This window comes from Aethalodelphis obliquidens, unplaced genomic scaffold (genome assembly GCF_003676395.1).
Source record: "Aethalodelphis obliquidens isolate GAN/ISIS:26980383/991018 unplaced genomic scaffold, ASM367639v1 scaffold13, whole genome shotgun sequence".
NCBI classification, from domain to species: Eukaryota; Metazoa; Chordata; class Mammalia; order Artiodactyla; family Delphinidae; genus Aethalodelphis; species Aethalodelphis obliquidens.
In genome coordinates, this window is record NW_020837957.1 from 29615009 (window position 1) to 29632019 (window position 17011).

Below are 17011 nucleotides of genomic sequence, written 5' to 3' on the forward strand. Positions count from 1 at the left end.
TTAATAATTTAAGAATACTGATTAGATGTTCAGATAATATTTTCAATATGTTGAATAAAATATTAAAATTAACTTCACCTGTTTCTTTTTATGTGGCTACTAGATAATTTAATATTATATATAGGGCTCACATTATATTTCTATTGGATGGAGCTAGAAGCTAAGCAGAGGTAAGAATCCTCTTTAAAAAAAGCTACGAAGAGTTCAGGTAGAAGAGATGCTGCATTCAATTTAAAAAAGAATGCTATAAAAGGGACAGAAAACCAGAATTCTTGGAAATTAAAAGACGATCTCAGAAATAAAATAGTTTACAGTAGGAATGGAAGAAAAAGCTGAGGAAGTTTCTTAGAAGGTGTTAAAAGAAAACAAAAACAAATGAAATTAGGGAAAAGGGAAGGAAACTAGAGAACCACTGTGGTTGTTAAGTATCTAAATATAAGTTCTAGAAAGAAAATAGAGAGAAAATAGAGAGGAGGAAATGAGCAAGAAAATTAAAGTTCCAAGAACTAAAGGACAAGTAAGCAGAATGACAGAGCTTGTGGAGTGCCTGAAACCATGGATGAAAATACACCCACATCAAGGCATACACTGTGAAATTTTAGGAAAATGGAGAGAAAAAGAAGATTCTACAAGCTTTCAGAGAGAAGACAATAGGCCACATAAAAAGAATCAGGAATGAGAAGGATTTCAGGCTTCAAAGAGAATAAAAAAACACCTTCAAATTTCTGAAGAAAAATAATTTTCAGCCTACAATACTATAAACTTTCACAGTATCCCCATTCAAGAAAGCAGAATAAATACATTTACAGATCAAACAGTTTCAAATATTTACTCTTATTCCACCTTGCTCAAAGATGGGCATAACCAAAACAGGACAATAAATAAAAAACAGGAAGACATGACACAGAAGACAGGTGTTTCCTCACAGAATTGGGTAGAGAAGAGAGATCCCAGGATGACAGCTCTTCACCATATTAAAAAGGACCCAGATGAAGAACAAAGCTCCTGAGATGGACACAATGAGGACCATCGTCACTATGCTCTCCGTAACTGTCTCTTCACTTTCACCCAAGGACAGAGAGCTTCACCCAAGGACAGAATGCAGCTGGGCTTGTCCCAGATCTTTTGTACTTGGCTTATCATAACAATGTGCTGGTTGTTCCTGTAACCCTTCCAGGAACTGCTGCCTGAGCCACTATGGCCACTTACTTCACCCACAGAAGCGTTTTCTTCAGACCTACTCCTATAGCATGCAGGTACAAGAGTGAGCAAAGAAAGAGAAAATATAGAGCAAGTCCACTCCCGACCACATTCCTGCTGAATTTACAGTACCTCGTTTATAGGATAGCCCTGCCCCCCAACTAAGGTGAACTTCATGTTCCCTGAATGCATTCACACCTTGACTAGTAACCTCCCACGATAGTTATTTTAAAATATCTATGAAAGTAAAGCCAAACTATGACCCAGACACTGTTCTATTGGCTGAATTCTTCATATAACAGTGTGAATGGTGGACTTTTCTTAAACAGCCAGATTTATGCTTTCTCAGTTTTCTAGAACTTAATGATATATTGTTTAGGAATACACAACAGGTATTAAAACTATTAAGAAAAGAGAGGGAGGTATTAACATGGTTAGGAAAGACCACTGGGTAGAGCTGTGGGCTACAACTGGGGAGGGGCAAACAGGGGCCTTCTATAAGGTATAGTGATATTTTATTTCCTTAAGCTAGGTGATGGAAAATGAGTTTTTACTATCATGGGTCTTTAAATTGTACATATATTTTATACACTCTTTGATCTGTACATTAATAATTGGAAAGATATTAACATGGTCTATGTCAATGAAAAAAATATGTGTGGCAAACATCAGCAAACCGCAAATTATATTTTTGCTCTATTTAATGGTAAATTTCAAGGCTAAAAACTTTACCTGTCGAAGGTATAATTTCAAGACATCACAGATGTCATGTGAACTAAATTCTGAAATGTCTACCAAGTGCATTCCATTTTCCAATGCTTGACACAGTTTTTCAGTTTTTATTTTGTTTCCACATACACGATAAATTCCCTTGAGAAGAAAAGAGAAAAAATTTTGCAAAATTCTGCTTCAGTACAAATGATTAAATGCAGACCTCTAAATATACTTAATGTCTACTTCAATTCTAAATATTTTAGGAAAAAACTAGGACCAAATGAGGTAATATTTTCCAAATAAATCTGAATAAATTCAGTTATTTAGTAAAAACTGAGAGCACTGTTCTCCTTTAGTGTCTCCTTATCATTAGAACAAATCACATTTACATTTAAAAATTTTTAATTTTAAAAGTTATAATGTACCTGTAGACACAAGGCTCTATTTTCAATCTCTGAGGCACATATTTTGAGTACAAAAGGGATGCCATCTGGTTCCTTTTTTGCAACTTGTGTGAATTCTGCTCCAAATAAGTGTATTTTCCCCAGAAGTTTCTGATGACCACAGATGATGACTAAATTTTCCAAACACTTTCGGTGACAAACAAGGAGACACTACAAGAAAACGAAAGTCTAAAATGGTTAACTCACCTTAAAACTATTCACAACTGGACAAACTACAGGTAGAGTGGTAACAGAACAAAAATGAGTTTAAAAGGTATTACTTGTGGTGTTTGAAATACATTTACTAGCAAAATGAAATATAAAATTACAGAAATACACCGTGGTTCAATTTATTAAAAATACATTTGCAAAAGATCCTAATCGGTAAAATGAATAACAAAAAGCATTGCTCAAAGCAAAAAGCATAAAAGGGCTAATGTAATTCCAGAATGACCTTACCTCTTCGCATTCAACACCCTGGAATACCACAATGCCTTCACAGTCCCTGCACTTTGTGGGGGATCTCAGTTTGCGAAACTTGTGAGTGAGAGCTGCCTTTGACATCAAAGTTTTCTTAAATGTTCCGAGGGAATTGGGTCCTTGTAACAGAAGTAGAATAGTATGTAAGAATTGTAAGACTACAGAAAAATTATACTGTATGATACTACATTTAAAAAAATCTTTAAATAAGATTACAAAAAGCTCTTACTATAATAACAAAATAAGCATCCAACTTATAGATCTCTTACAAGGCACACATATATCAAACATTTAAGCTACGAGTAAAAAATCACCATCAGACCAATAAGATACTTCTAAAATAGCATGGCATAATGTTTCCAGAATCAGCGAATTTACAGTTATTAACATGTCCTTTATTACACAGGTGGCATTACATTCTTAGAAAATGACCCTTTGAAAGCTTGGAATAAAACTAGCTATATGAGGTTAGTGTGTCAGCATTATTTGCATTAAAGATAAAGCTATTCTCAATTCATTACAAAATTATAAGTAATACTAGCTAGTTATCTATCAATATCCTACCAGAGGGCTTCCCTGGTGGTGCAGTGGTTGAGAGTCCGCCTGACAACGCACGGGACACAGGTTCGAGCCCTGGTCCGGGAGGATCCCACGTGCCGCGGAGCGGCTGAGCCCGTGAGCCACAGCTGCTGAGCCTGCGCTCTAGAGCCTGCAAGCCACAACTACTGAAGCCCACGCACCTAGAGCCCATGCTCTGCAGCAAGAGAGGCCACCGCAGTGAGAAGCCTGCGCACCGCAACAAGGAGTGGACCCCGCTCGCCGCAACTAGAGAAAGCCCACACGCAGCAACAAAGACCCAATGCAGCCAAAAAAAAAAATCCTACCAGAGGTCAGATGTTCTTATACTATTTAAGAAAATGATACCAGAACAGGTATCTGGAGGTCTCAAATGAAGCCATTAACGTGACTTCTCTTTTATACCCTTCAGCATCCACAACTTTCCCTGCCCTCAAGAAGTACAGGTATTTACTTTTCCCGCCTAGCTTCTTACACTATTTCTTTTGAAGAGGCTTTTCTCATATAGAAATTCTCATGACTAGAATGTCTCTCATGTATTGCAACACTCTGAACAATTACGTCACTATTAGATTTATGAAAGACCAAAATATCTAGCCTATTTTATCAACATGCTAATACATTTTGGCTCCAGTGGTTTTGCTGTTTATTCTTATATTTTTACTTGTAACATTTGATTAATACATTATCAACCCATACTTGTACATAATTTGTTGGGATATATTTAAGTCACCATAATGCCTTTTTTTTAAATACACAGTAAAGGAATTCTTTAAATCATACTATTTTTTCCCTAATATCATGCAATGCTACTGATTCAACTGGTTTAATGGAAACTTGATTCAGATGAGTGTAATACCAGCTTCTGAAGGGGAAGGTGGCTCTCTTTCATCCAGATCATCTGCAGAAGACATGGTTCCACTGGATGGAGTTCGTGGAAGTTTTCGGTGAAAGTCTCCTAAAAGAAAATTCATTGTAGAATTTAAGAAATGGGCAGTGACAACATTTTTTGAATAACGCAAGTCATACTATTATATTAGCTACAATGTAAACATTTGCTTCCATTCACAGACTTTGGACACAGGGGATTCTGATACTCTTGGGAACAAAAGAGGAATGAGCCAAATCTGACTTTTCCAAATAAATTTAAAATTGAGGATCACACATTCCAATGAACCTTATTGTCAACTTCTGATAGTAAGTGCTAGAGATTATAAACTCAAGGACAGGGAGTATTTTCTATTCAAGTCTTATATCTAATGTCTGACAGAATAGCTGGCACAATGGTAAAGTTGTCATTAAATGCTTGTTGAATTAAATGATAAAGAAATACTTACAATGTAACCTAAAGCTTTCTAAAATAAACAAAAATCTACAAATATAGCAATACAACAGTACCATCACATTTATGTTGCCAGTAAGACAGAAGACCAGGAACCAGGACCAATGATCCTGGCAGGGAGCAGAGCATGGGATATAAGCTGTCAGCCAAGGACTCTGCCATGTGTCTCAAAGCATGGGTGGAAGCAGCCTGACCAGGTAATGAAATGAGGTTTATTTGCTCCCTGCTGATATTACACACAGGGCTGTGTCTAAGTGGAAGGTTACACTTAACTCAAGCCCTTAACAGTCTTAAGAGTTAGAAAGGGCTTTACAAATTATTTAAACCACATCTCTCCCAAAAGATTCCCCCTGCCTTCAAACTATGCTTAAAAGGCGGTCATCTAGTTTTTGTTTTGAATGTGTCCTCCAATGACTAAGAAATCATGAGACCACATGCTGATTTTCGAACTATTCTAACTGTAAAATGACTTCCTTGTATTGCTGAGCAGAAACCTGCCACCTATAAATCCCAGCTCTTGGTCACATGTCTCCCTAAAGGAGCAAACAAGCAGGCTGACTCTCACCCTTTTACACTTCAATGTCTGAGAACAGCTGTCACGTCCCCAGGTTTCCTCTTTCCCAGGCTATGCATCCCTCAGTCTTCACCCATTTATCATGCGACCAGTTTCCAAATTTCTGTCTTTACCACATGAAGTCTTACAGGATTCCAAATAATTTAGAGCTGGCTCTAGACTGTCTCTTAATTTCTGGGGATAGCTAGAACCACTCTGTTTTTACAAAGCTAATTACAAATATTCAGTTAAATGTTTAGGACTGCATCTCCAGAGTGTCCCTGAACAGCAATAATTTTAAAGTAGGACTCAAAGTAGTTGCTGACAATCTGCCTATAAACCCCAGTACGGCATGGAAGTCATTTCTAACTTTAAATTCAAGGGCTTTATTTACATGAATAAAATTTCTGTAATATGTAGAACACCAAGCAAAAAAAAAAAGCCTTGGACTCTGAGGTAGGTTAAATCCTAACTTATCTCCCGCAGTGCCAAGATCGTAGGAGAAAGACACTTAGCCAGGAAGAACAAGACTGGGAGAAGTCTCTGGCAGAAAAGCGGAGGAGAAAGAACATCGAAAGTAATACTCTCAAGGGTTCAAGTGACACCTTCTTCTCTTGCTAGCTATATTACCTCTGGCAAGTTATTCTCTTTGAAGCCACTAAGGGAGAGTTCAAAACATCTATTCTGCCTCTCTAAGGAGCATGAGACTATCAAAGTACCTTAAAGCACATTTATAAAAAATGAAATTATCACAGGCACAAGAACTGTTGTTAACTGTACAGTTCATTATAGTGATTAACTACAAAACAATCCAAAAGACAGATAATCACATTTACGTTCATAAAACGGAATACTATACAGCATACAGTATAAAATAAAGACAGCTTCTCATATCAATATGATCAAAAAAAAGATGCATGAAAGAAGTCACAAAAGAATAGTATGATTTCATCTGCATACTATTCCAAAGTGGGCAAAGCTCAACTAGATATAAGTACTAAAACATTTAAAATAGCCAGGGAAAGATTAACAAAATTCAGGACGATGGCTCATCTGGGGGGTGATAGAGCAAGGTTATCAAGGAGGTATACATAGAGGCCTTCTAATATACTAATAATGTTTTATTTCTTAGGCTAGGTGTTGAATATATAAGGGTTTGTTCTATTATTTTTATTTAAACTGTACACATATATGTACAAACCCCTCTCTATGAGACAGTTTATTATAAAAATAAGATAGTTATAAACAACAAGAATTTACTGTATAGCACAGGGAACTATATTCAGTATTTTGTACTAAACTATAATGGAAAGGAATCAAAAAAGTATATATATACATAAATATATGTATAACCTAATCACTTTGCTGTATACTTAAAACTAACACAATATTGTAAATCAATCATACGTCAATTTAAAAAAAAGGAAAAGAAAGTAGTTAAAAATATCCCCCTAAAGGAAAATTTTAATCTGTCATTGAATTTTCACTCTAGACTTAAATACTTATGTACCTGGACTTATAGATTCAGAATCCAGAGATCTAGATTCACTGCTTCCTCCAGTGCTCTCAGAATCACTAAACATCCCAAATGTCCATGACCTTATAAAAGAAGGACCTTTAAGAAAAGAATATTTAAAGTCAAACTTGGCTACAGACAAATTTCATAAGTGTTTCAAAACACTGACATTATTTAAAATGAGACAAGTCAAACTTCTTTAACAGTGTTAAGCAACTGACTGTAAGACAAGCACAGTGCTCACAACTGTGAATAAAACCTCATAAGGTTACAATTCAAGGCCTGATTTTTAAATTCCAGAGCTGCAATTCATTTAATGATCCCATTTAAACAATTTGATCTTTCATATATTAGTGCTCTCTTTAATGTGAAACACTACCTGATATGTCTGCACTGTTAGAGCATCTGTCCTCTTCAATCTTATTAGAGTTGTCAGGAAGGCGCACAACATCTTCTAAAGAGTCGGAAGGTCCATATCCAGGAGTGTGAGGGGTATTTGTTAACTGTTTATTTACATTCCTAAGAAAAACCCAAATAAAACTCATCATTCAGAAGCATGACTACTTTATTCTATTTTCAGGAAAATCTGTTAATTTAATGAACAGAGTAATTAAATTAACGAAATATTAGGAACAAACCATATTATACTGTTGAACTTCTTAAAAGAGAGGTGAATAAAACTTATTAATCATTTGTATTTATTACAGCTGAAACACAGAAAAAAATAGCAAAAGTACAGTCCATTATTCATATCATGGTTAAATTCTTCTGGTATAACCTGTGTGGAAAATGTAGGTTGTTAAGTTTGTGGACATTCGAAATTGATATGACCATGATTTGCCATTCTCAAAGGATTTCTAAATCTCAAAGAACCGAGCTCTGTGTTAAAATGGAAAACTTTACTCTTAAGTGAGTCGCATCTTAAATAATATTTTAAAAATTCAGAAGGTTTTAAAGTCAATTCTACCAGTGTTAGAAAAAAACATCACCTGACACCAGATAGGAAACTTAGCAGTAAAGGTTTTATGCCTTGAAATAATTTCACCTAACATTAATTCTCACCCATCAACTTTTTCTTCCTCAGCTGAATTCGTGGCCCTGACAAACTCACTGTACTCCTGGCCTGGGTCATAGAGTTTGGCACCATCACAGAGAGACTGTAAATTGTTCGCGAGGGAGGCAGCCTGCAGGTGTTGCATCTGGAAGAGGTTAACCGTTACCTGTGGGAACAGATAGAAACAAAAGGCAACGTAACTCATGTTATAGAGAATGCTGCATAAATACACATTTATTTCAAGTGACAGCACCAAGAAAAAGGTCACACAGTGAAGAGCTCAACAGTGAATCTCCTCGAGAGCACACTATGTTGCCTGACTCAGTACCAGGTCTAAATCAGAAAAATAAAAAAAGAAAGTAGTTTTAATCCAATACCTAAGAGCAATCATTTCTGGCAAAACTGGCTTTAATCTGAAACGTTTAAAAGCACAACCCTGTGTCCCTAATGGTTCACAATTTTAGGAGACAGATATGTTTTTGAGGATCCCCAGCTCTGTACTGATGGTCTGACCACAACTGTCTAAACTGAAAAACATGGGGAAAAATATTCCAATCAGAACACTGTTATTTTGACTTTCACTTCTTCAATCCTTTACAAATAGAAATGCTTTATACTCATAATGTGTCCTACAGCGCTCAGTTTTTATAATTAGGTACTATCCCGAGTCTCTTCAAAATACAGTATTCCACTGAGTTTCTACAAATGCCTAAATACACTGTCACTACTGCCACTTATAGTAACAACAACAATAGCAGCTGGAGCGTGCTTACAATATGCCAGATCCATTCTGAAAGCTGTACACGAATTAACTACTCTCATGTTCACAGAAACCCAGGCTTTGGGTATACTACAGCAAATAAACAGATGAGATCCCAGCCCTCATAAGAGTCTGCATTTTCCTGAGGGTGGTGTTGGAGAGAGGACAAACTAAGTAAATAAGATAATTTCTGGTACTGAAAACTGCTACAAATACAATATATTGTCAGGTGATGGAATATGACCAGGTATATGCTTGCAAAAAGGTACTTTGGACATGACAGTTTGGTGAAGGACTCTCTGAAGAGGTAACATCTGAACTGAGACCTGATATAAGAAAGAGCCAGTGTGAAGTTTCAGGGAGAAGACCAATCCAGACGAACGGAAGAGGCAGTGCAAAGATCCTAGGGCAAAAGTGAGTAAGAAAGAACTTGTCATGCTCAAGAAACAGATGAAAGGTCAGTGTGGCATTTCAGTTTGAGATGAAGCCAGAAGGGGAAGATGTAATCTAAACCAAGGTAAGGGGTCTGGATTTAAGCACAACTGAAGGAAGCCAGTGGAAGGTTTTAAAAGGGTGTTAAGAGCTATAACATGATCTGATTTATTTTTCTAAATGCCACTCCGGCTCCTGTGTGGGAAATGTGAATGAATGCCAAATTTCAATTGGCTTAATGTTATTTCAAAGACTGCCATGTTTCCTCTTTCATCTCTCTTGATTATACCAGATGATATGTTGAACTTCTGATTAGCCTCTAAGTCCTTTCCAAGATAGACAGGCATTCTCCAAAGATAACTAAGAGTCAGCATAAATAGTATTTGAAAAGTGCACATAAATGAATAGCTTGTTTGTGCCCTCTTTCAAGGAACATAGGAAATTCAAACTGTGGATGGTAAAGTTTAAGTCCAGCAATTAGCTACAATCAGGGAATTCTCCAGTTAATGGTAAACTGAACTTACTTTCTTGAGTAAAGGTAACTAACTGTATGTTCATTTTTAATACTTTTTAATAAGCTCTATGAATCTAGTTAGAAACACCAATAATTTAAAAAGCCAAATGAATATACTGGCATAATCGCTCATCGGCTGAATGTTTGTCTCTGGGTACTTATTAATAATAAAGACTTAAGCAATAATATATACTGGAAGCCCAATCTTAAAATCTCTTTTCCCTAAATGATTCAGCCTTCTCCCTCACCTAACAGAAGTGTTAAAGATTGAGGTCCCCATGGGGTAGACCCTACAGGACTTGCTGGGCATCTTAACTGGGGTGGCTCATGGGTACCTCAAAAACCATCATGACTCTAAGATCTTTTTGTCCCCCAATCCCTTCCTGAGTCAGGGACTTGGTCCTTTTCTTCTAGGCCCCCAATGTGTAGCACAGTGTCCTAAGTGCTTCATAAAGGCGAAATGACCAAATGAATAGCAGTAGAATGTGTTATCAGTCAAGGTCATACTGCAATTCTGCACATTTCCTGGTACTGCTAACTCAAGCACATAGGACTTCCAACTCTATGCCCAGCTTTTGTCACCTACATCTAATTTTTAGCTATTCCATGGGCACATAGATTAGCACACATTTCTCTGACAGTTGTTGAAACTGAATATGCCATAATATCAGATCAATGGGAACAGATTCTCCCATATAGATTAGCAATAATCTAAAAATTAATTTTTGTTCAATATAATTTTCTATCCTATATTTTTAAAAAGATAATTTTTTCTTGAATACTCTTTAAAACAAAAGGCAAAACTTTTGTGCTAATGTTTCCCATTCTTCAAAGCCCATTGATTTGATTAGGTCTTTAGTGACTGACTTGGTAATTTCTCCTTCCTCTCACTTAGTAATGTAATTATGATCTACATCCCATACCCTTCAATACTTCATAATTCAAGACAATTTTGAATATTCAGGAGTAATTCTTGTTGTTCATGATATGACTTACAATTTTGCTGGGACATGAAACTGATTTGTGTATCTTTCTTAAGACAGTGAGTGAATATAACTGTGTCTAGCAACTTTACATCTCAAATAATTTTGTTTTCTCTGCAATGATATGCACAATAACATATCCTAGAGTGAAAATAAAATTCTTTTAAAAACAATTTGAGAGATGGTGTTGCAAAATAAGTCACCAAAATCCCCCAATTCTCCTGCTTTGATGGAGAAGAAAACATAAAGAAATCTGAGACAATTATGGCTCTTACCTGGGAAAAAACACCAATATTCAAGAACTCAATGTTGGATTTGGTATCTGCTTGGATCTTCATGTGAATAATGCCATATGGAATAAGTAAAACTGATTAAACTGGTTCAAAAGAACTCCAGCTAGTAAGAAATTCTGCTCACATATATAGAGAAATTTTCTATAAACTGTCTCGATACATTACATGCTGTAGTGATTTTCAGGAGTTTGGGGATTTGTTCAAGTTTGGGGAACTTTAACCTCAAAGTCTACTTCATACACTGATATGTACTGCTCTCCAATTTTTCAGATGTATTAATTCTCTCCCCCTAAATAAATGCTAAACTCCTTGAGGGCAGGTCTTACATTTCTTTTAAATAAATAGTAGGCATTAATAAATACAGATGTTATATACAAAATTAGGTAACTTCTTGTTTATATCACATCAAATTAAAAGAAATCATAATTGTTGGATCACCAAATAGCATCACTTTTTAAAAGGGAGGTAGACAAACAAGATTAAGCTAATGAGAGAACTCAAAACCATGTCACATGAAGAAAAGTAATCAGATTTGGGGGTGTTTTGCCTGGAAAAAAACATCCAGGGAGAGAAGGTAATAACTACCTTTAAATATTTAAAGTACTATCTTATGGAAGAGGGATTATATCAGTACAGTACAACTTGAAAAGGTCCACAAGAAAACAGATCTTTTTTTAGCTCAATATAAACATCATATTAATTTTGGAGCTGTTCAAATCCAGGCTAAGTAATCATTCAGCAAGACAGCATAGTATTCAGGAGCACAGGCTCTGAAGTTATTCAGCCAGGGTCTATCTTAGCTTTACAACTTACATGCTGGGTGACCTTGATATCAAGTTATTTATAACTTCTCTAAACCTGTGTTTCCAAAAAAGTTAATGTACAAATACATATTATAGGGAATCTTGTTCAAAATGCAGATTCTGATACCAAAAGTCTAGGCTGAAACCCAAGATTCTGCATTCCTCACAGGCTCCCAAAGGAATGACAATGTGACTGGTCCAAGGAATACATTTTGAGAAGAAAGGCTTTCTAAGCTTCAGTTTTCTCATCAGTAAAATGGAGCTTAAAACAACTGTTTTTACCTAGTAGTACTCTGTGAAAATTAAATGAGATAATGAAGGCAAAGAGCTTAAGGCACTGGCAAGCACATAATCTTAGCTATTGTTTGAGGTGAAAAGGACTTGTTAAAGGTAAAAGATTGGCTTAAATAATTTACGTGGGAATTTTGGATCCTGGGATTTTGTAATTCTTTTAAATAATTTTACTAAAATTGATTCTGTAAATTAACCACATATTAATTAATCAGAATTTGATAAATAAATGAAATACAATTTTAAACACCCAGAAACATTTTAAGGAAGACTTCTGATTCAGATGGAATAAGCTCACTTCCCAGTCTCTCAATGAATTTTCGTAAGAACCCTTGACAGAATGCATGGATTAGCTATCTGAGGGCTCTGAAAAGTAAATCGTAGCAGGTAGACTGTGGAAATAAACTACAAATCAAGGTATGTAGTACCAAAGCATACCAATTAGTGGTATGCTTCCTGTTATTTTTTTTCTGCTACTGTGTTTCCCAGCTAGTACACAGCTCCTACTCAAATAAATGTGACTGAAAGAGTGGGGGAAATCCTTTGGTTTCTTTTGTATGTTTGTTTTCTCTTCTGCCCCAGCCCCCAAGCAAGACCCAAGCCCTAAGATGGAGTCCTGTGGCAGTGGCAGTGATGGCAGTAGCAGCAGAATAGACATCTAAAAACTCTTCTCTATAAGCAGAGGGGAATTCTCTATAAGCAGATGAACTGTGGTCTGAAGAGTGAGGGGTCTGAAATTCCTGTTTTTTCTTTCTCTTTATCCTTCCCCTACTTGGCTCTTAAAGCAGCAGACTAGGTTGACTACAGTTTCCCAGCCAGAAAACATAGAAGGGAGCCCTTAGGAGTTGAAGAGTGAACCTAGCTAGATCAAATGCCTGCAAAACTTTTTAAGAATCAACATTCAATATAGGTTATAAAGAAAACCCAGAGTCATATAAGGTAATATTGCAAATGTCTAGGATATCGTCCAAAACTACTTGTCACACAAAGAACCAGGAAAATCTCAGTGACTCACAAGAGAAAAGATAATAAACAGATACCAACCCTGAGATGACTCAGCTACTTGAATTATCAGATAAAGACTAAAGCAGATATTATAACGATTTCAAGAAGGGCCAACAATATTAAAACGTGGAAAGACCAAAGTCTCAGCAGAGAATTGGAAGATATAAAAAAGAAACAAGAGGAAATTTTACTACTGAAAAATATAATATCCAAAACAAAAAATTTACTGGATTGACGGTATAAAAAATGGAGATAACAAAGGAAAGAGTCAGTGAACTTGAAGCTAGATCAGTAGAACAAGAGAAAAAAAAGACTGGGGGAAAAATAGGTCCCACATTCCTGTGGGATAATAACAAAATGTCTGACATTTGAGTCTTTAGAGTCTTAGAGGAAGAGGGGAGTGTGTTACAAAAAAATATTTGAAGAAAAAATAGTCAAAAACTTCCCAAATATTGCAAAAGTCAAACTTGCAGATTCAAGAAGTTCAGGGAACCCCAAATAGGAGAAACCCAACAAAATCCACACCCAAATACATTGTAATCAAACTGCTGAAACCCAAAGATAAAGAAAAATTTTTGCAAGCAGCCAAAAAACCAAACCAAAGCAAAACGAAAAACAATGCATGCCACATAGCGGAACGCTGATTCAAATGACTATAGATTTCTCATTAGAAACTATGGATGCCAGAAGGCAGTAGAATAACATTTTTAAAGTGTTGAAAGAAAAGAACCGAATTCTATAACCAGTGAAAATATCCTTCTGGAATGAAGAAGAAGTAAAGACATTCTCAGATGAAAGACAACCAAGAGCATTCATCACCAGAAGACCAACTATAAAATAAATGGGAAAGGAAGTTCTTTAGACAAAAGAGAAATAATACCACAAAGAAGATGGCACTTTGGAGTGAAAGAATAATAACAAAAATGGTAAATATCTGGGTAAATGTAAAGACGATTTTTCTTCTCTAAAATATGAGACTTTTGAAAACAAAAATTATAAGATTGTCTGGTGAGGTTTTCAGTGTACATAGATGTAATATACATATATCAAGCACAACCCAAAATGAGTAAAGGAACTTATATGGTGGTATAGTTTTTACATTCCACTTGAACTTGGTAAAATATTAGTTCTAAGTAGACTGAAAAGTTCATATATATATATACATATATATATGTATATATATATATATATATATATAGTGCAACCATTTAAACAAAAAACACTATAACAGATATAATCAAAGATCCAATAGATAAATTAAAATGTATACAAGAGATAAAATTTAGATAATCCTTTTAGATAAATTAAAATATAATTCTAATATATAAATAAAACAGATTAAATCTTTAATAAATAGATGAATTAAAATGTAATTCTAAAAAATTATCAATTTATACAAAATTAGGCAGCAAAAGGGAAACAGATGAAGGGAAACATAAGGTACAAATAGAAAACAAATAAAAAATAGTAGGCCTAAATCTTAACATATATTTACATTAAACATAAATGGTCTAAACATTTCACTTAAAAGATAGAGATCATCAAAATAGATTTTTTAAAAATCAACATTGAAAAATATGCTATATAAGAACTTCATTTAAAATATAGTGATTAAAAGTAAACAAATGGAAAAAGATATACCATACTAAAAATAATAAAAAGAAAACTTAAATACTTCTATCAATATTAAATAATGTAGACTAAAAGGCAAGGAAAATTACCGGGATAAAAAGAGACATTTCATAAAGATAAAAGGATCAATTCACCGAGAATATATAACAATCATTAATATATAAGCAACTGAGAGATTCAAAATATATAAAGCAAAAACTGATAGAATTAAAAATGTACAGTATATTGAAAACTTTGAAACTCCTTTCTCAATAATTGACATAAATAAAAAGTAAATCATCAAGGATATAGAAGAAATAAATAACACCATAAACCAAAAGGAACTAATTGACATTTACAGAATACTCCAGCCAACAACAGTAGAACACACATTCTTTCAAGTGCACACACATGGAACGAGCACCAAGATAGACCATATCCTGGGTCATAAAGCAAACCATAACAAATTTAAGAGAATTAAAATCATACAAAGTATTTCTTTCACCATAACAGAATTAAACCAGAAATCAATAGCAGGAAGATATCCAGAAAATCCTCAAATAATTAGAAATTCAATAACAAGCTTCTACAATATCCACAGGTAAAATATGAAGTTTCAAGGGAAATTAGAAAATATTTTGAACTGTATAAAAATGGGAAGTACAAATTCAAAATTTGTGGGATGTAGATAAGTAGTGCTTAGAGGGAAATTTAAATCATTAAATATTTGTATTAAACAGGCAGAGATCTTGATGAAACCTAAGCTTCTACCTTTAAGAAACTAAAAAGAATAGCAAAATAAACACAAAGCAAACAGAAACAATAAAAAGCAGAAATAAAAATTTAAAAAGACAACTAGAGAAAAACCAATGAAATCTAAAGCTGTTTCTCAGAAAAGATCAATGAAATTTATCAACCTGTAGCCAGACTAACCAGAGAGAGAGGAAGTGAAGGAGAAGGCACAAATTACCAAAGTCAGGAATGAAAGAAAGGATATCACTACAGCCCACTGAGGCACTGAAAGGATAAGAGTTATGAACAACTCTACCCACATAAATACAACAACTTAGATGAAAGGGAGGGACCTAATTCCACAAAATACCAAAATTCACCTAAAAAAAAATAACTAACTCAAATAGGCTTATATCAAAAGAAATTGAATACATAGTGAAAGATCTTCTAAAAATGAAAACTCCAAGCCCAGATGCTTTCACCAGGGAATGCCACCAAACATTTAAAGAAATAACACCAATTCTACACAATCTCCTCCAGAAAATAGAATAGGAAGGAGCATTTCCCAACTTATTTTATGAGGCCAAAATTACCCTGACTCTAAAACCAGACAAAGGCAGTATAAGAAAAAAACTAAACTAAACAAAAACATAATACCAGTATCTTTCATTAACAGAGAAGAAAAAAAGTACTCAACAAAATATTAGCAAATTGAATCCAGCAATATAGAAAAGGAACAATGCATCATAACCAAGAGCAGCTTATCCCAAGAACGCAAGGCTAGATGAACACTCAAATATCAAATGTAATCCATCATATTAAGAGACTGAAGAAAAATTATATTATCACATCAGTCAAATGATGCAAAAAAACCCTCATTTGATAAGATCCAAGATCTTCATGATAAAATTCTCAGCAAACTAGAAAAAGGGGAAATTCTTTAACATGATAAAAGGTATCTTTAAAAAAACTTACAGCTATCATCATGTTTAATGGTGAGAGACTGTTTTCTTCCTAAGATCAAGAATAAGGCAAAGATGTCTTTTCTCACACTCCTATTCAACAATGAACTGTAAGTCCCAGCCAGTGCAATAAGAAAAAAGAAAAAAAGGAATAGTTTGAAAGAAAGAAAGAAAACTGTCCCTCTTTGCAGTCAATGTGATTTTTTATGTAGAAAACCCCAATGATTCTGCAAAAAACATTCCTAGAACTAATAAGTGAGTTTATAGCAAGGTTGCAAGATACAAAATCTTTGTATTTCTCAACACTAACAATGAATAAGTGAATTTGAAATTAAATAAGTGTGTGTATGTATGTATGCATAGATACATATACACATGTACACATAAATCATGTATGTATTTATTTATATCAATCACATTCACAACAGACCCCCAAATAAACACATACATAAGCTTAAATCTAACATAACATGGGAAAGACTTACATGTTAAAAACTACAAAATGCTGATTAAAACTATCATTTACCTAAATAAATGGGAGACACATACTGTGTTCATGGATTGGAAACTCATAGTTAAGATGCTATGTATATAGTCAATTCTCCCTAATCTGATTAAGATTTAACACAATTCCAACAAAAATGTTAGCAAGTTTTTTTGTAGATACAGACAAGCTGATTCTAACATTTTTATGAAAGTCAAAGGATCTGAAACACTCAAAATGATTCTGAAAAGAATTAAGTTAGA

The 17011-nt window shown here is 34.5% G+C and overlaps 1 protein-coding gene across 4 annotated transcripts in view; it reads right to left on the reverse strand.

The window, feature by feature from the left end:
- ARHGAP29 (Rho GTPase activating protein 29) overlaps positions 1 to 17011 on the reverse strand; it is a 75630-nt gene that overhangs the window by 8829 nt on the left and 49790 nt on the right. For all 4 annotated transcript variants that reach the window (XM_027114378.1, XM_027114380.1, XM_027114381.1 and 1 more), the window contains 7 exons: positions 7887 to 8044; positions 7204 to 7343; positions 6819 to 6923; positions 4273 to 4371; positions 2817 to 2956; positions 2340 to 2528; positions 1933 to 2070 (listed from right to left, as the gene is read on the reverse strand). In XM_027114378.1, coding sequence (XP_026970179.1) covers positions 1933 to 2070; positions 2340 to 2528; positions 2817 to 2956; positions 4273 to 4371; positions 6819 to 6923; positions 7204 to 7343; positions 7887 to 8044 — 969 coding nt within the window. The remainder of the gene's footprint in view (positions 1 to 1932; positions 2071 to 2339; positions 2529 to 2816; positions 2957 to 4272; positions 4372 to 6818; positions 6924 to 7203; positions 7344 to 7886; positions 8045 to 17011) is intronic.